The sequence below is a fragment of the Scylla paramamosain genome, chromosome 27 (genome assembly GCF_035594125.1).
Source record: "Scylla paramamosain isolate STU-SP2022 chromosome 27, ASM3559412v1, whole genome shotgun sequence".
NCBI lineage: Eukaryota > Metazoa > Arthropoda > Malacostraca > Decapoda > Portunidae > Scylla > Scylla paramamosain.
The window spans coordinates 3,964,258-3,984,061 of NC_087177.1; the positions used below are offsets into that span (position 1 = coordinate 3,964,258).

A 19,804-nucleotide genomic window follows, 5' to 3' on the forward strand; every position below is an offset into this window, starting at 1 on the left:
AGTTCTCTGAATAATCTCCTGATCTGTACACAGATAATACAGCTAATACAGATTGGAGCTTGGATCAGCAGCAGGCAATTATTTGACAACCAAGTCACACCATGGATAATGGTACACTTTGAGGGACACAATCCTGTTCAAACTTCAGTACACAGGTGAGTTTCAAAACAAATATTTAGCACAAATGAGTACAGTACCCATATGTAAGGTTTCAGGAACTACCTCTATGACACTTTCCACTGCAGGCAGGTGATGCATCCATGCTGTGCTGCTGCTCCTGCTGCAACATGGTACAGAATGCCCCTGCCCTTTACTGGCATTACTAAAGTAATATTTCCTATTACATGATGTTCTGGTGGGCTACAAAAAACATCTGGTGGACCAAACTTGGTGTACACTATATCTTGCCACACATGCATTGGATCCCATTTACAAAATCAATCATCAAAGATACTGTAACCACTACAGTATTTGACTCCAACATTATTAATATCACAAAAAACACACTACCTTACTGAATATTCTTTAATTCAGTTAATGATCATTCTGTTATACATCTATATACTATTCAACATAAAATAACTATTTTCAACAATCTTTGTTCAAGCGTAAGTGGGTAGGGTGAACAGGTCATACAAATGGTTATGTTAATAATGGGAAAACATAAAACAATGAAAATACCATACAAGTAATTTCTTGTATCTTTGCTTAGGAACTCAAGACATTATTACTGGCTCAGCATGTAACATGTAGAAATCAACAAGAAATTGTAAGAAAATAACAAATTGAGAAAGATCACACTTCTTACTCATCTTAATTGCCAATGGTTAAACCTATCAGTGAGAAAATAACTGTAGACTAAGAAAACAACAAACAAAAGAGGAGCAACAGGGAGCTGATTCAATTTGTGGGCTGAACTGTAAATAGGACAGTAAGGGCACTGGTAGGATCCACAAACCTCACATATGTCCAGTGAGTTGACAGTTGAGTTGATCAGCAATGTTTGGAAGCGCTCTGCAAATTGAAAAAGATCTGGTTTGGAAGATAGGAACTAGTGAAATATGGACACACTGAAATTCATGACATCAATGTGCCAGTGTCAGACAGTGTGAGATCATATAATTTTGGATGAATAATGAAAAAATGTACATTTAAGTACAGCTGTTTCACCATGTGCACATATGAAAGCATGGAAACATGAAATTTTGTAAGATCACTATAACATATATTAAAAGAAAGAAAAGGCAAACATGGAAGTAACAATGCACAGTGAGATAGCATAATGATTTCAGCAGTGGCAAGAGCAAAATTCAAGTCATAGATATAGAGTTGGTCCAGTGGTAGTGTGTTATATGAAGTGTTTGTGGCATGAAGAGAAATTATGGATGAGAAAACTTAAATCATATATAGAGGATCTGACAAGTCTCACAAGACAGAACTGAAATCAATAAGTGAGTGTTGCAATTAGTAAAATTAAGATGTGGTTTGATCATCACATGAGGGCAGGTTATGAAAAATAAATACATGATGGAAAGATGACATGATAAGGTAGGTAATGAAGGCATATCTGAAGAACATTCTACACAAATAGGACAGTAAAATGTTAGATTATCAGAGAGAGAGAGAGAGAGAGAGAGAGAGAGAGAGAGAGAGAGAGAGAGAGAGAGAGAGAGAGAGAGAGAGAGAGAGAGAGAGAGAGAGAGAGAATGTACTAACTACACAGGAGATGAAGCTGACTGTACATAAGGAAAGTAATAAATTCATTCTTTTTAAAATATGTTTCACTTTTGTACATACCTCTTACACACACACACACACACACACACACACACACACACACATACACACCTGGTTGGTACTGTTCAAAGATCTTGGCTAAGCGGATTCGAGTAAGGTTGGCCACTGGGTACCATCGCTTGATTGGGTATGTGAAGCACCATGTCTCATTTGAAGGAATCTGTTGAATAACAATGAAGCTCTTTTAGTAAAAAGTTTATATTCCTAATGAAAATTATATTAGCATTTTATTTTATTATTAGCAAAAGAGAAAAGTTGCATTAAGTGTGAAATGTATGAGATAATTAGAAAAGTTAGCTTGATATCTTTTAAGAAAGATAACACATAGGAAATGAAGCCATTAATGATTCAGAAAACTAGAAATGTTTACAATAAAAGTGAAATACTAAAAACACTTACATAGTCAGCAAAAAAGACTGTCTTTGTGCCAAATGCATCAGCATGGCCACCAATTGAATCTCTCAGTGTTGGAAAATTACTTTTCTGTGCCTTTTTGATGATGCCTATTAGATGTGGTTGATATGCCACATACCCGGTGGGATTTTCAATTTCTATCACAGTAGCTGAACTGTATTCAGCTTCCTTTGTGTTGAGCCACCTGCATAAGGGAAAAACATAAATACAAATACAAAGCTGATGTTTCTGTGATAATATAAAAAAAAAATACAGAAAAGCACTCAACATTCACCTAAAACATTAAATAAATTATAAAAACAGGTTGTTCTACTCCAAGATTTTGAAACATGACATGTTACATACAGATATCTTTCTAAAACAAAGACAAAAATAATGATGATATGCAAACACCACACTATATCAGTAAAAAAATAACAAAATAATTGCATGCCAAAGACTACATTGTATGGCTAACAAGAAAATCATCCAGTCTGTATCTTGCATGATGGACAATCACATAAGTTCTATCAGGCTCTTGGTAGGGGATGAAGTTCACCAGTCTCTCTCTCTCTCTCTCTCTCTCTCTCTCTCTCTCTCTCTCTCTCTCTCTCTCTCTCTCTCTCTCTCTCTCTCTCTCTCTCTCTCTCTCTCTCTCTCTCTCTCATTGTAAACAATGGGCATTACCTGGCACACACTGTGACTTCACAATGAGACTTGTTACCAAACTTTGAGTATCTCTCATCAATAGAAAACTCAAAGGCCTTAACTGGTGGGTGTTTCTTAAAACCATCCCAGTCAACACCATACTCCACATCAAGCTGGAGGATGGCCTGGCCCCCTCCAGTGGCAAAGATGTTCACCAAACCCCACACATTTTCTAGCTGTTTGATAAAATATGAGTAAGAATAACTTTGATTGATGCATATACATATTTAAATGTCCTGCAACTTCTAAACCATGGTGTTAAAACATTCAGCCATAGAATGTTTCTGATTTGGAATGACTTAGTATTTAATTTCTGTGTGTATATGACTTTCCTAAGGACTCTTTGTATATAATTATCATTATATAGTAATAATAATAATAATAATAATAATAATAATAATAATAATAATAATAATAATAATAATAATAAAAATAATGATAACAATAATAATGATAATAATAATAACATTAATGAAAAGCAAAAAAATTGTAAGCCTCACTGGAATCCTGCTCATCTTTGAGACATTCATGCTGGAGATGTACACCTCATGTGGAGGTTTGCCCTCTTCCCCCGTGGCATCAATGACCACCTTCATATCTGTGATGTCTCGGAGGCGAGCACGAAAAGAATACTCAGTCAGTGCTTGCAGGGCCACTAAAGTATCCTGTAAAAGGGCCATAAAAGATACATGAGAACCATTTCTATATTTCACACGAAAGACGTTAAATTCTGCCCTCACTTTCCAACAGAGGCTCCAGGGCATCCTATATATGGAACATAGAATCATATTAAACCCACCAGTGTATTATATTATATATAGAGACACTGAATTCAATCACATCAAAATTTTAATATAAATATGAAACATTAAACTTTTGTAAGACTCTTTCCTTACATTAACATTAAATGAGAAATTTGTTTATCCACCATTTACTGACTAAATCACAGTTAAGAAAATGAGTCCATGTATGTTATTAACATGCCTTACCCAGCCACTCACATCCCATACGTGCACATGGCCAAACCAGTGCAGTCATCATCACACCACTGATGCACTTCATCTCAAGCCTGCCCCTCACCTCCTGACTTGTTGATCCATGTCTTCCAATAGCATTGCATATACCACATCTCACCATGCTCTTTTCAGTAAGTTCAAAGCTCTTTAGATTATTTTAGACAGCCTATGTTTTATCACAAGAACCCATTACTCTTCTCATGCATGAAGTGTATGGTAGACCTTTCATTTGCAAGGAGAGTCCTCCCATAGTAAAAGGGAACTTACCTAAAACTTTATTCTTCCTCCTTTCCATATACTCACATAAAACTTGCCTAATTTATAAACTAAGGCAAATATTCAGTAGTTTCTATCATATATTAGCTATTGTCACTTTCAGCAGAAAGCTAAGAATGTATAATTTTATATTCACTCAATACACAGTAAAAAAAAAGATAAGGGCAGAGAAATATTCAGTTTTTAGATGAAATAATAAGAGAAAAGACCTCCAAAAATATAGAAACCAGACAAGAGCTGTTCGTTTCATCAACTCTCCTCCTTTAATAGAATTTCATACTCCAGTGCAACATTGCATCTTTTTAGTAACTTCCACCACTATTTAAAATTACTTCTCTTCTGAACTTGTTAACTGTATACCAGCCCACTCCCACAGTTTTGCTGCACAAGACTTTCTACTTCTCATTCTTACTCTGTCAGTCTCACAAATGCAAGATTTATTTTTTTATTCTCATCTCTTTCACTAGCAATCTCTGGAAATTTCTGCCTGTTTCAGTTTTTTTCCTTTCTATGACTTGAGTTCTTTCAAGAAAGGAGCATCAAGATACTTCTGAGATTAAACTGGACTTTTTATAATTCTTCCTCTCTAACTTTTTGGGGAGTGGCATTATTTTTCACTTTTTTGTGCTTTGGCTAACCTCCCTCACATGTTGAAAACAAAATTTCAAATCTGACACTGTTTAAATTCACTAGTAACTAGATGACAAATGGTAAGGCAGTACTCACCACTGTGGATATAAAGCCTGCATCATGCATCCTCATGCCATTTAACCACTTCACAATCCGCTCCTGGTGAATGTCAATGCCATCACGGATGAGGTATACAAGAAGGGCATAAGCTGTGGCTTCCACTGCATGTGAGTCCCACTCCTCTTCATATTTAGGCTGAAGCAAGTTCCTCTGATTGTTCTCGTAGACACGTTTATTGGGTTGTACTGGCTCCCTTGACCAGTATATCAGTCCATCTGTGAAGTGAACAAGTATATTAACAATAATCAATTTCACATTCCTTTGATAAGAAGAAACTACACAATTTTCTACAAAATAATATTTCTCACCCCCCAAAAAAATGTATTATAGGCATGTTACTCATAAGGTTAATTAAAAAAGACAAGTTGTTTTACTGAAAACATGTAAACATGCAAAGCATGACTAATACTCTTACATGGAGAAACAACTTATTTCCTCCAACTTTCTTTGTCCATCTGTCTCTTTGTCTGTCTCTCTCTCTTTTTGTTTTTGTCTGTATGTCTCTCTCTCTCTCTCTCTCTCTCTCTCTCTCTCTCTCTCTCTCTCTCTCTCTCTCTCTCTCTCTCTCTCTCTCTCTCTCTTCTAAAATATGGAACTCACTTTCAGATCTCTTCATGCGGTCCAGAAGAATGAAGGCAGTTTCCTTCGACACTGAGTTAGCCAAGGAGAGTGCATATGCCACAATGGCTATCTCTAGAGGGTCACGGATGTTAATAAGCTCTGCTTCCAAGTACCTATGGAAAGAGAGTCATATAGAAACAAGAGTATATAAAACATTTTTGATCATTCAGTGTGGTCTCCTTGTATACATTACTTCAGAAAAAGTAGTTTCAACAAATTACATATTTCATTATATGAGTTACAGAAAATAATTCTGGTTATATTAACTGTATTACGTTAATTGCAAGGATGAAATTCAGAGCCTATTCCATTCTGTCACTGAGAAAATATTCAATACATTAAGTTATACTTGAGAATTTTTATTTCATTCTTTCATAAATCCTGACTCATTATCTTACTGACTTTAAAATCCTTGATACTACAAGTCCAGTGGTAATATATGAGCTCTGACAGTAAAAAATTAATTCAGGCACTAGGGGGGAGAGAGAGAGAGAGAGAGAGAGAGAGAGAGAGAGAGAGAGAGAGAGAGAGAGAGAGAGAGAGAGAGAGAGAGAGAGAGAGAGAGAGAGAGAGAGAGAGAGAGAGAGAGAGAGAGAGAGAGAGAGAGAGAGACAAAATAAATCTCAGTACATGAAAAAGCAAAGGATGCAGCTGAAAGTTAATGAACAGGATGAATTATCAAAATGAAAGCACTTCCTTTGCACAATAATTAAGGCACAAATAACGGAAGCTTTGAAAGAAACACATTTTTCATATCATGTTCCCACCTGACAGCTTGCATTCTGGCAAGGTTGGCCTCACCACGCACAGGACCCCTGCAAAGTGTTAATTGTCTGCTCTAAAGTAATGAGACAGTGAGCTGTAAGAGTGATGTTCTTGGGTCCCTGCCACTTCAGGCCATAAGAGTAAGGAGCAGCTTTTCTATTGAGAGGAGTGTTGCTATAATATGGAGTTTCGCGGAAAACTCCTGTCTTTTTATCTTGCCACTGCAGGAGCCACTTTACTGTTGTAGAGATGATGTTTGGGTCAATGTAGAGAAGGTTCTCCCATTCTGGAAACTGTGCTTGCTGGATGGTGCGTATGGTCCAGGCAGACAACCTGACAATGGTGGGAAACAGTAACATAATTTTCTTGAACTTAGAGGTCTAAGGCAAGCAATAAAATAAAAAGTTAATGCATAAATACTGGAAAGGATACAAATAGGAAAGGCGTTTTGACATGAATAACAGTCATAATATATATATATATATATATATATATATATATATATATATATATATATATATATATATATATATATATATATATATATATATATATATATATATATATATATATATATATATATATATATATATATATATATATATATATATATATATATATATATATATATATATATATATATATATATATATATATATATATTACTTAAATGGCAAACAATGCATGACAAATTGAGTTAAATATGTCTTGAATGTTAAAATAGAGATTTTGTGGTTCAGATACTGATCAAAAAAAAAAAAAAAAATCTATATTTAATACACCAGAGAATGGGATTCATAATGATCCAAAAGATGTTATGAATGAAACTTAAAAGAAAAGCAAATGATTATGGAATAAATACCAGACACTTGGTCTAACATTGCCCCACATCTTGAAGGATCCATCCTCATTGTAACGAAACATGATGGCTATCAACATCTTGTTCAGGTAATCAAAAATATTTTGTGCCTCTGAGTAGTCTAGTTGGTTTGTAAGACGAAGATAGTGGAGAGTCCAAACATTGGCACCAAATGTGAAAGTGGTATCATCAGTCCCTTTCAGTGGTTTTCTCAGCATCTGCCTTGAGTTTACAGGTCCCTGTACAGATAAAAAATAAATAAATAAATAAATAAATAAATAAACAAATAAATAAATATATAAAAAAATATTATGATGTGAAGTGATTCAAACCAAAAAATTGCTTGGCTTTGAGTCCATCAAACTTCAAAACATGTATCCATTGAATTATCATCTTTCTCATTCACTTCATCTATGCTTCCATCACCATCTTAAACATCCAAATACTCATCACAGTTACCATCCTTTTTACAATTTTTTCTTTCTTTAAGAGCACATCACTTTTACAGTTTTTTTTTTATTTTTCAGTCTTTTGCTTCTTTTGTTATGTTTATAATTAGATACATAAAAATATAACTATGCTTCATTAATGCAATTCACTATTCCTTTTATGTTTGAAGTTGAATCAAGGTATTGTATTTGTGACAAGAGGTCAAATAAACAGCAATGTAAATAGGAAAAATATGGAGCCACTTACCCCATTAGGAAAAGAAGGCCCCACCACATCTCCAGAAAGGGACACGTGACCACGAGGAGAGCCAGCCACAAAACGCCTCAGGATGCTCAGAGGAATAACATAAGATTCATCCAAAGTGACATCCATGTACTCATAAACAACTGCTCGGTTCTTGAGGTCCAGCATAATTGAGGTATGACGGTCCATAGTGGCTCCCTCTGGCTGCAAAACAAAACTATTCTAAGCCATGGGTAGTGAGTTGGTCAACTAATAAAGTGCTTGAGCCTAACAATATGGATATCAGAGACTGAATTAGCAGTATCTGGGTATCCAATTCTTAGTATCCTGGTATCTATAGTACATTTCTCTCTTTTCATGGGTGACTCAAAATTAATATCAGCATTTCAAAACATAAGCTACTGTAGCAGTATCACTACTAACCTCAACAGTGAGGGTGGCACTCTCCTCATCCCACCCAATTTGAGTTGTGGCTGTAACTGTTATTTCTACCTCACCTTTATCTATGGTGGCCACAATGGGGAAGATCACTTCCTGTGAGCTCTCAGGGCCAACCTGTAGCACAATACAGTATCAGTATCAGCAATTTAAACCAGCTTGATTTAAACCAAACAAGTCTGTCAAAGAGCTATCAACATCTAAGACAAAGACAGATGAGTATTACATATGAATATGAGTAATGTGGACCAAGTTACTGATATCTTGAAATAATGTAAACTGGCTTAAAAAATCAAACACTTTCAACTTTCTATTCTTCTTTTCTTATAAAAAAAAAAATCTCTTTTATCTCATTCTTACTCCTATATAACTGTATTTTCACCACTTACTGTGATAAGGTGCTGGTGATCTCCTGCCTTGGTACGAGGACGATAAAAGTCCACTACCCCATGCTCCTCCACAATTATAAACCTGTGACTGTCAGTTCCGTGGAGCACTAGAAATACCATCATCACCTCATCAGGAAGCATGTTAAACACTACGACACGTACTCCAACCTATAGAGTTTAAAATGAAACGTGAAAAAAAAGTACATTTCTCATCAGCTGTTGGATAGACTTCATAATTAATCAACTATTAGTAGTAGTAATAGCTGTCATTGTTGTTGTTGTTGCTGTTGATATTGCTCTTCTTCCTTTTACCCAGTCTTTCATTCAAAAAGACATTTATATTTCCACATTTAGTGAATGTTTCGTAAGGTCTTACTTGTTCACCTCTGCGACACGTCTCTGCCATCTCCAAACTGATGTACATTGATGGCAGTGACAGGTACTGGAATTAAGCATGTGAATGAATATATATGTAAGTCAATAAATAAATGTATTAATTAATTAATAAGTGTTTAACAAGTATGTGTGGAGTAATATGAAGGGACAGGATAAGAAATGAGGAGGTTAGAAGAGGAAATAGTATTGTGAAAGATTTGGCTGAAAGGGCAGATCAGTGTGTGTGTTAAGATGGTTTGGGCATGTGGAAAGAATGGAGGACAGTAAACTAGTAAAGAGAATATTGTGGTCAGATGTGCATGGTGGAAGACTACAAGCAACAAGCAAGAGGAGTAGTGTGTGATTGAGATGAATGGATAGAAACAGTGGTGAGAGCATGAAAATGAAGTGGTTTTGTTGACCCCTGGGAGGAGATGTGGCACACTTAATGGGGCCCATTGGCTTACAGACCCAGTTATGATGTAGGGCACTCTGCAGGAAGTACCCTGAATCTGCAGTTATCCCAGGATTGGAGTAGGTGCAGGGTGGGAAACAGTCTCATTATGAAGTGACAGGGGTAAACCAGTGTAAGCTGTTTGGTCTTGCTATGGATGCAGGTTTCCAGCTGTGCTATGCCTAAGCTCCTGAGGTGTAGTACAGTGTTCTCTAAGACTATTCCTTTCCACCAGAGGCCAACAGTGCTAAGAATGTGAATGATGTGCATATGAGTGTGTGGTGCTTTGTCTGGGCCATGCCATCTGGGATTGCAAGACTAGTATATAGATAAATTAATTCATTAATTGACAATAAATATATGGATAATAACTGTAAGTAGTTTTCAGCATCATATACCTCTCTATCTATCTATCTGTATAAAAGTATATATCATATAAATACCTCAATTGGAGCAGAAATCATCCCAAATCCAAACTCTTTGGAGATACTGAAGGCATTGACCGTGTATGGATCATCCACCTTGTTCAACTCAATGTTATTCTGTTCATGTCCTTTGTGACCTAGGAAATCAATGTAAATTAACAAAAAGTTCTATAAGAGATTAAATTTATTCAAATCTATTTGCATAAGCACAGCAGTGCCATTAAATTTACCTACTTAAATAGTAGCACCAACACTTGGAATCTGTTTGACACTGACTTTATGTGAAAGGAATACTCTTCATTTTAAGACTAATCTCAATAAAGATGAGCATATACTGTATACTGACAGAAAAATGCAAGCTTGACCCAAATTTTTTTTCCTGTATATTCCTACTACAATAACATATAACACCAGACAAATACAGCAGCTCTGTGCCCCAATATTCCCTTACCAATATTTATATCCAGCCAAAGCCAGTCTCCATCTCCATCATCATAGAAATCAGCATATTTTCTGTAGCGACCAAGACGGAATTTCAAATCTTTGTCCCTCATTGGATCACTGCCTGAAGAAAAGTTACAAAAAATACAATAAGTAAGGTAGGAATATGATAAAAGGAAGAAATAATCCAGAGATGAAGATGGAAAGACAGCAACAGAGGAGAAAATTAACAGGAAGAAATATCACCAGCATCATTTTGAAGGACTCTATATTTGCTTGCATATAATGGTCTTGTTTAATTAAGTGCCAGCTAGCCAGCTAAAGGGTCTCTATCAGCCTCCTCCACCATCTAAATCTTTCAAGTGTTTCTGAGACAATTCACAAGAAGATCATATTGGGTCTACTTCTAGGAACTCTATCACCCATGTTTAGATGTCACTTTTCATATTTATCTATCCACTTATCACACAATGACATTATGTATTAACCATTCCTTAATCCTAAACCTTCTCACAGCCCATTTAACCACTTCTCTGGATATCCTATCAAAGGCATTTTCTAGACCACCAACCAATAAGCACAATTCATTCCTCTTTGCCATCTGATCCCTGTATCTACACCCAAACTGAAAAAAAAAAATAAAAAAAAACTGAAATTATAAAGAGGAGGAGCTAATAATGACCAGATGTAAATTACAACACATTTACATGCAATATGATGAAAATCCTGAAAATAAAAGCAATGGAAAATTTAGTTCCAGTTAACATTTACATTGAATGAAATGGTATTTTCTTTCATAATGTTCAGAGATATGTACTGTATGTATATCATGGCAATAAATATAATTTTCACAAGACATCAAAACAGTGCATAGTGAAATATTTAGTTCTACATGAAGGTGATGGGCAGGTTGATTTGTTGTTGCATCAATAACCTGTGGAGGTAAAAGTATACTTGAATTGTACATGAGTAAATCATATCCTCAGCAGCTTTCATGACACCTCTCCTACTTTCATGTGGGAAGATCCTTGTTCCTTTATGACAAAGTATACTTACAATCTACTTCATCAAAGCCATCAGAACAGTCTGCAATGCCATCACAGTGTTTTGAGGAATGATAGCATCCTCCTATGAGACATGGTAAGAAACCTTCTGTTTTGTTACATCGGTCTCCTGTGGATATCAAGCACAGTGACAGTTGTGATAAAAGTAATAATGAAAAAAAAAAAAGATAAATAGTAAATAAGAAAAAGCTAATGTCCCCACATCCAATGTACAGTTTTACAACACAGCTTTTATTCCATATAAGAAAAAATTGCCCAAAATATCAAAAGTATGATTTATTGTGATATGAGCTAAAATGACAAAAATGGTTTACAATGATTTTAAATAAGATGGTAAAATCTATTGAATTATAGTCAGCGCAGAAACAAGAGTGTTTCTGATATGAAGTCTTCAATGAACTCCTTTATTCTTACCCATGTAAGTAGGAATAACTCCTATGGTGGCATCTGTAAACACCACAAGTCCACTGAAGGCAAATGTTCTGTTAGTATCTGGACCATAGTTTCCTGAGGTGTAATATTCCACCTTCTCTGGCACAGGGCTATCACGTTCACGCCATACCATTTTGTTGATCAATCTGAGAGGGTAAAGGACAGAAAGACCAAATAATAATCCACACTACATATGTAGCAAATTAACCCAACAGCTGAGAGACATAAAGGGAGTTTAATGATTCATAACTTTATGAAAAACACTGTGGTAATTATTATAAGATAGAAATACAACAAAAATAGAAAAGTAGTTTACAGACAATATTTCTCTAGTTCTCAATAAGTTTCTTCTGTGAATTCTATCCAAAGAAACTATCATTACTGAATTGCAGAACTATTTAATTATCCCTTTACCAAGCAATAACTAATACTTTAGTACTTCATAAATTTTTTTCATATTCATCCACAAATCATATGCATCACAGATTCCACTCATTTTTGTTCTTGTACAATCTTTCATCAATATATCTACTTATTCCCCTCCTCTTATTCCTTTAAATAAATACCATGACTAACTCTCTCTCTCTCTCTCTCTCTCTCTCTCTCTCTCTCTCTCTCTCTCTCTCTCTCTCTCTCTCTCTCTCTCTCTCTCTCCAGATCAGTTCATTTTCATACATACTGAATAGAAACACAGGAACATAGGAAGATAAGAAAAGCTGCAACAAGGTGTCATGCCTACATGTGGCAGTCACTGTATGAAGCTATTTCCACCTATCATCCTTAAACATAAATTTGTCTAATATTCTTTTAAAGTTTCCTAATGACTCAATGGAGAATTCCCTTCTTTAGTATTCTTTTGTTTTCTTTCATGGAAGATAATGCTGTTCTCAATAAAGTGTTCTCTTATATATAAAGAAAACACACACACACACAGGTCTAGCTTACCTTTTTCTGTGAGTAAAACCATGCAAAGCTTGAAGAACTGAAGCATGAGAAATATCATTGCCTGCTTGCAAAGCATAGCTGAAAGTACGTGTCCCTGAGATCCCAAAGAAGGCCCCTGCTGAGCTGTATGTACCTAACTCCACTGATTTCACACTGTGATCTTTGTCTTGGTTGATCACAAGCTTGACCTGCATAAATTACAGTAAATAACATTATATGCAACAGATGTGTAGCCAATTCCTCACAGATATGCAAACCGTAATACTAAATTCACAATGTTTTTGTCTAATAGCCAATCAAAATCTACTTTTTATATACAAACCATACAAACATGTGAAAAAATGTCTCCTAGTATGTATGAATCATTTCTTTCATAATTCACCATAGGAAAAGTTAAACATAAATTAACATATGAAAGCACCTAAACCACTTGTACTTTAATTACTTTATCTAATGCAATAATGCAATACTTTCCATATATACTTGTGCAAAATATAACAGCTAAACATGCTATACATGTCTGAACCCAATGCATTACCTTGTGTTGAGAAATTTCATTCACAGGGATGGTGATGGAATCAGAGATGACTTCACTGTTTTGACCAAAGTGGTAAACAACCATAGTGAAAGAAGGCACCATCTCTGTACTCACAGGCACAGACATTGTCTTGATGTTGGCATGTATGGTGCCATCTAAGACCTCCTTTCCAGCAAACAGAATCATCTCTTTGGCCATGATCTTGGGCAGAAATTTTGGAACAAGTAAGTTTTATTATGTGTTATATGACTTACTTCAGTAGCTACTTAAGATTTCATAATAAAAACCTTTATTACTACAATAATGTGGAAACTTTAGAGATCAATTTAGGAATGATTATCTGAGAAATTTAAGCACATGTAGAGATTTTCTGTGCATTCATTTAAATAAATAGGCAGCAATTATTGTCAATTTTGAACAAGGACAACCCAAGGATTGCTTAATTAACAGTTTATTTCTATTACAGCTATAACAGTCAGAGAACAAAAGATGATATATTTTCTTGCAATGAGCCCACATTCTTGATTTACTGACTCATGGGAGTCATTATACAATTAATATAGGCATATATATCCTCTCCATTATACTCATGGTCTGAATAATTTGATCTTTTTTTTGCCTACAGTAAATAGATACTCAATAAGACTCAAAAGCTGCAATTAGATCTATATCAGAGATTCACAGAAATGTAGGCAACCTGAATACTATACAGCTGAGACTAAAGAAATAAGATTTATCAATACATTCTCACCACATAGTTGAAAGAGTCCATATTGAAGTTGGCATGAATATGAAATACCACAAATTCTCCAACAGCCACCCCCTTGTTGCTTGTCTCCACTACAATGTAATGCTCCTATGAAGAGAGAGAGAGAGAGAGAGAGAGAGAGAGAGAGAGAGAGAGAGAGAGAGAGAGAGAGAGAGAGAGAGAGAGAGAGAGAGAGAGAGAGAGAGAGAGAGAGAGAGAGAGAGAGAGAGAGAGAGAGAGAGAGAGAGAATCATTACAATAGAAACACTCAATTGTATCCTTAAAATCTAGAAAATAAACATTGATGTATTGTCTACCACAGTAATGTTATCCTGTCTTTTACCAACTATACCTTGCAAGATGGAGGAATAACCAAGAAATAGCAAGTAAACATAACCAGTTCATTAATACAAAATTTGCTTCATAATTTTGGTAAAAGACATCATGACAATTTTTTTTTCGTGATAATGAGATGACACTGGTAACTGTCTGCAAAATTATATATAAATTGATAAAATAAGTGCAAGATTATACCTGAGGTGAAAAGAAAGCCTTTCCCTTGGCAATGGCTGCAGCAGTATCCCCATCACTGTCCTGATAGGTGGCAACAAGAGTCAGTTGGGAAGTCTCCTCTGGTATATTAAAGGCGAAATGGAAAACACCTTTCTCACGGTACTTCTGTAAGAGCATAGCAAGTACATCAACATCATCGTCATCATCATCGTCATCATCATCATCATCATTATCATTATCATCATCAACTCCCTCTATAATTCCACTGTAGGTCGAATGTCTCCCTAATGTTCACTCATCTCTGCTGCCCATCTATTCCATGTTATCCACATAAACCCTATCTCATCCTTCAATTTACTTCTCTGTCTGTTTTGCCCTCCTTCACCAAACAAATATTTCCATTCTATTACTGTAATAGTCCATCTATTATTTCTTTGGTACACATATGTGTGTGTGTTATGTGTGCCCTTAGTTGTTGAGGCTTCTTAGCATACTTCAAAAGTTTTGAATATTTAGTTTTATACAAGGCAAAGATCAAAATAGACTTCTAACATAAGTATTTCAGTGTAGTATTAGAAAATTAATCATCACATAGTAATTAATAAACTTATATATAGATTAAAAGATGACTGTCAATAAGGCACATTAACATGCAGGACTAGAATTCTTTGTTCTTCTGAGTCTTACCTGAAATTGTTCATTTCTCATATATAGTTCCATTTTCTTCTCAGCTAGTTCATCTTCACTAAGATATTGGGAATTTGACAAGTAATCAGTGTCTTCAGGTTTAAAGTATGGATCTTCTGCCTGCATGGCTTGAAGATGTTTGTTGTATAGCCATGACTGATCCAGAAATTCAATTTCCTCCATCTCTTCATCTGCCTGTGGGATCTGTGGAGAGAAAAAAAAAAAAGTTGCAGTAGAAAAAACAGGAGTCAGTTTCTGTTACTGAAGTATTGTTTCAATTGTTAACTGGGAAACTAGACAACCTATCATAACAGAAACACCATAAAAGGTGACATAACATGCATTAGAATATCATTAATGAAGGGAGAAAGCCCTCTGTATACCATGCCAAATGTTGTAACGCCATCTAACACATTTAAAGTGTAAATTTAAAGTGTAAATAGTAAGATCATTATACTTCTGGCATCAGATTTTTTTTCTATGTATCAATACTACTATGATTCTCCTCCTCTTTGCTCATCTCTTCATTGTGTTGGTTGCATACTATTTTGTCTGTGTATATGTTAACATTATGTACTCTTTAAATGTTTCATTTTCATTATCTATACTTTATTAGGACAGCTTGATGTTGTTTTAATTAGTTTATGCAGCAGGTGGGTGCACAAGAGATGCACTGGGACTGGAATCAGGTTGCAGAATACTAAAGAGTTTTGAATATGCATCATGTACAGCAGACAGGTAAGAGATATAGACAAAAACAAACTGATCTAAATAAATTTTTTTGAACATAGAGAGGAAGTTTCCCACTTAAAAGCCATGATTTGTACAAGAAGCAATGCAAGTGTTAATGTCTATATATGAATGCAGTATGCACCAGGCTGACATCTTGAAAAGGAAATACCCAAAACAGATTATTCATTAAACAGTTCAGGTAATATGGTAATGAATCACCATTTTCCCTCTACATCTTGTCTCATCATTAAAAAAAAAATAAAAAAAAACATATCCCTTTCAGTTCCCTTCTATGACACACAACAGTTATTCCAATCTGGCTGCAGAATGTATGTTCAGGGTGTATTCACCTAAACATGAGAAAATTTCAAATTAAACTGGCACAAATAAATATGCAGACAAAACATGCTGGAAATTGTAGACTACAGTTTGGTGAATACAACTGGATATTCAAAAGTGAGAGACAAAAATAAACAAACCACATGAAAACTATGAAGATAAGAAGCCAAAAAATCAAGCAAACAAAAAATTAATTAATATCATCTCACCTCCACCTCAAAAACAGTATGCCCATTGTTTCCTTTTGACACAGCTTCTGCTTTCACTATCAGGTGAGATCCCTTAAGCTTTTCAGTACTGAGGGGGTGGAAGTCATGGTAGGATACTGCAATCTGTAGAAATGAGGCATCTTCAATTAATAAACACACACACACCACACACACACACACACAACAAACTTAACTCAATACTGTAAAAATAGAAATAGGCTAATACACAGTACTATTACAGTACTACTACCATTACCAAGCCAATGTGGCATTGGGATGAATAGGTAAAACAATTGTTTTGAAGAAATCATGAGTATACATAGTGTAGACTATAGATAAAATTTTTGTAATTAAGATTATAGCAGAATATACCTTTGCAAAGGGATGAAATGTTCTATGCAGTTTTCACAGGCCTAAAGAAGTTATATGACAGAAATGATGGGTTCCAGCACCTTTGGAGTGTTTCTAAAATATATGGTGTAGCATACTTGTTGGAGGAAGAGGCAAACTGTGTGAAGGTGAAAGAAGAACCTGGAGAGTTCTGCTATAGAAGCATAAATGAGGAAGGAATGTATGTATGATGTCTCCATGGTTGCATGAGAGAGATAAAAGTTAAAGGTAAGACATGTTGGTGCAAGGCCAAAACTGAATTTAGTCACACGAGCTGTGGTAGCATGTCCCCTTGTGGATGACACTGGGTTGCTTTATGAAAGTGAAAAGCGAGCCTCTGAGAATGATGAGTCATTTCTATGGTATGTTTATAAAACAGAAACTGAAAATGAATGTGGGGACAAAACTAAGATAATGGTTTATGGGAGGCGCATAGTAGACATGTCTGTCTTTAGTGTACTTAACAATATGAGTGTGGCAAAAGTAGGAAGGTTTGAAATGCTTATGGGAAGAGAGAGAAAGGAGAATGTGAAAGAACTTCAATATGTAAACATGGTGAAATTGATGTAGAAGTAAGAGAACTACAAAAGACAGACTTATAATAAGTTCACTTGTAAAGGTTATGAAAGGAAAAAAATGTGTACTTGGATATAAGAGAGAGAGAGAGAGAGAGAGAGAGAGAGAGAGAGAGAGAGAGAGAGAGAGAGAGAGAGAGAGAGAGAGAGAGAGAGAGAGAGAGAGAGAGAGAGGTTTATGGTATAATATTCACTTGCTAAATTCCTTTAAAGTTTACCTATATGTTATATGTGTACATACTTACCAATGTGGAAAAAGGCATTCCTGGTTTAAAGACATAAGGCTGGGAACCAAGAAAACGAATGCTGATGGAGGAGTTTATGATCTTGGCCATACTGAATCCAGTTTCGGTGATGCCCATGAAACTGTCATGCACCTCCACTTCCACTCGCACCATGGAGCCATCAGTTTGTGGTAACTTGCGAGCAATCTCTTCCATGGGGAAATTAAACTCATCTCCACCATCCAGCTAGTAGAGAGAAGAGGGAAGGGATTACTTCAGCTTCATAAGGCCACCTGTCTTTAAAAAGCACAAGTCATCAAAGAAGAAGACAAAAGAAAACCTTCTGACAAAATGGAATATAACTGGCATGTAATAAGAATGTAAGAAAAGAAAATAACAGTATTTGACAATACACTGATACTAACTAATATGACTTGTAGTTAAATCAACATTACTGTACTCGCAAAAGAAAGGTGCAGCAATCACCAAGATAGAAAATCACTAATTCTCAATGTCTCCATCTCAGTCACTTTTAATTAAGCAATGCATTTCTTTCATTTTAATATACTTTAGAAACGTAGAAACAGAATGAAACACATTTATAGACTTTTTTCATTATTGTATAATGCCTTGGTCCAACCAAAAATAGTAAGAAAACTCACTGGCACAAAATCCTCTTGCATAACAAATTGCCAGTCCTCTGTGTCTGCATTGCGGGCCAGGAGCTTCACTGTGGCATTTCCATATGCACCCTTGTCAATGCCAAATTCTCCACCAAACTCCCCAGTAATTGCTTCATCTGAATCCAGGAAGTATGTTGGCATATCGACCTTCACCTGTAATCCAAATGTGAAGGATAATGCTAATGACAGTGTTCAATGAGTTCCGTTTGTAATGAATACACTACTACATTATAAAGGTCCATTCTTAAAACAATCATAGCAATGAGAAAGATTTCTCATCATCATAATTACGCCTGTCACCATTATCATTATCATCCCCTATATGGGAATCTTTTGACATCAACAGCAATAAAAAAATGAAAAATTATGCTAGATGTGGAGGCACCTGTGTCATTGGAAATAAATAAAATAAGCAGTATCAAAATATCTCTTGCTGCATAATCACGTCATAAGAAAGATAGATTTTTTTTATTATGGATTGTCTTGCGTTATGGTTTTTTCATTTTGTTCATGTACATATTGGGATATTTTAGGATAATTTCTGAAAACAAGTTATCATTACCGGTCGCTACCGGGATGGCGGCAAAATGGCAGACTGTTCCTGCAAAACGGGGCCTGTCCATCCACAGCTGGGAAGTCACCTTGCTCACACTCACACAGTCATCAGCATCACACATTATTCTGTATTCTCTGCTTTCAATTTTAATATTAATTAGAAACACCGCTCGTTTTTTTTTTTTTACATTGTATATACTAGTTTACCATTATTCAGGATTTTTACTTATCCTACACTCCACGTGGTCTCTCCACCAAACCTTACCTCGAAACGGGGCGTAAACCATTTCTCCACCTTGAACTCTTTCACTTCTTCCTGCCCATTGGCAAACACCTTGATTTTCCACCAGCCCACTTTGGTGAGGAAGGGCAAGTCAAAGCTCAGGGACACCACGCCCACGTTGGTGGATCGCGAGGGCCATCGACGCAGGATGTAGCCTTTGGGATCCTGAAACAAGCAACGAGAAATTTACCACAACCAGTGCCTGAATTCCTGCGATACAAACACTCAAGATGATAATAATAATAATAATAATAATAATAATAATAATGATAATAATAATAATAATAATAATAATAATAATAGAAGTGTGCACTCCTCAAAGCTGTGAATCACTGTTAGCGAGTCCTTTTTTGTTATTATTATTATTATTATTATTATTATTATTATTATTATTATTTGATCCGGTACAAAATCAGGAAACTCGCGCCTAAATAGCTAAACTCCTTTAATGTGTTTCCGCCACCTATATATAACAGGTGTTATTAGA

General features: G+C 35.5%; 1 protein-coding gene across 1 annotated transcript in view; it reads right to left on the reverse strand.

Annotated features, from left to right (window-relative positions):
• Nucleotides 1-510: 510 nt before the first annotated feature.
• Nucleotides 511-19,804, reverse strand: part of LOC135114395 (CD109 antigen-like) — a 31,527-nt gene continuing 12,233 nt past the window's right edge. The window contains 27 exon segments of the mRNA XM_064030297.1: nucleotides 511-1,014; nucleotides 1,849-1,957; nucleotides 2,197-2,395; nucleotides 2,878-3,074; nucleotides 3,399-3,563; nucleotides 4,917-5,155; nucleotides 5,541-5,674; nucleotides 6,329-6,346; nucleotides 6,348-6,659; nucleotides 7,189-7,424; nucleotides 7,882-8,082; nucleotides 8,302-8,433; nucleotides 8,706-8,873; nucleotides 9,082-9,147; nucleotides 9,978-10,096; nucleotides 10,411-10,524; nucleotides 11,457-11,573; nucleotides 11,879-12,042; nucleotides 12,842-13,029; nucleotides 13,380-13,580; nucleotides 14,131-14,235; nucleotides 14,662-14,805; nucleotides 15,328-15,531; nucleotides 16,608-16,730; nucleotides 17,818-18,042; nucleotides 18,459-18,632; nucleotides 19,300-19,482. Of these exon segments, the coding sequence (XP_063886367.1) occupies nucleotides 809-1,014; nucleotides 1,849-1,957; nucleotides 2,197-2,395; nucleotides 2,878-3,074; nucleotides 3,399-3,563; nucleotides 4,917-5,155; nucleotides 5,541-5,674; nucleotides 6,329-6,346; nucleotides 6,348-6,659; nucleotides 7,189-7,424; nucleotides 7,882-8,082; nucleotides 8,302-8,433; nucleotides 8,706-8,873; nucleotides 9,082-9,147; nucleotides 9,978-10,096; nucleotides 10,411-10,524; nucleotides 11,457-11,573; nucleotides 11,879-12,042; nucleotides 12,842-13,029; nucleotides 13,380-13,580; nucleotides 14,131-14,235; nucleotides 14,662-14,805; nucleotides 15,328-15,531; nucleotides 16,608-16,730; nucleotides 17,818-18,042; nucleotides 18,459-18,632; nucleotides 19,300-19,482 (4,443 nt within the window). The 3' untranslated portion in view covers nucleotides 511-808.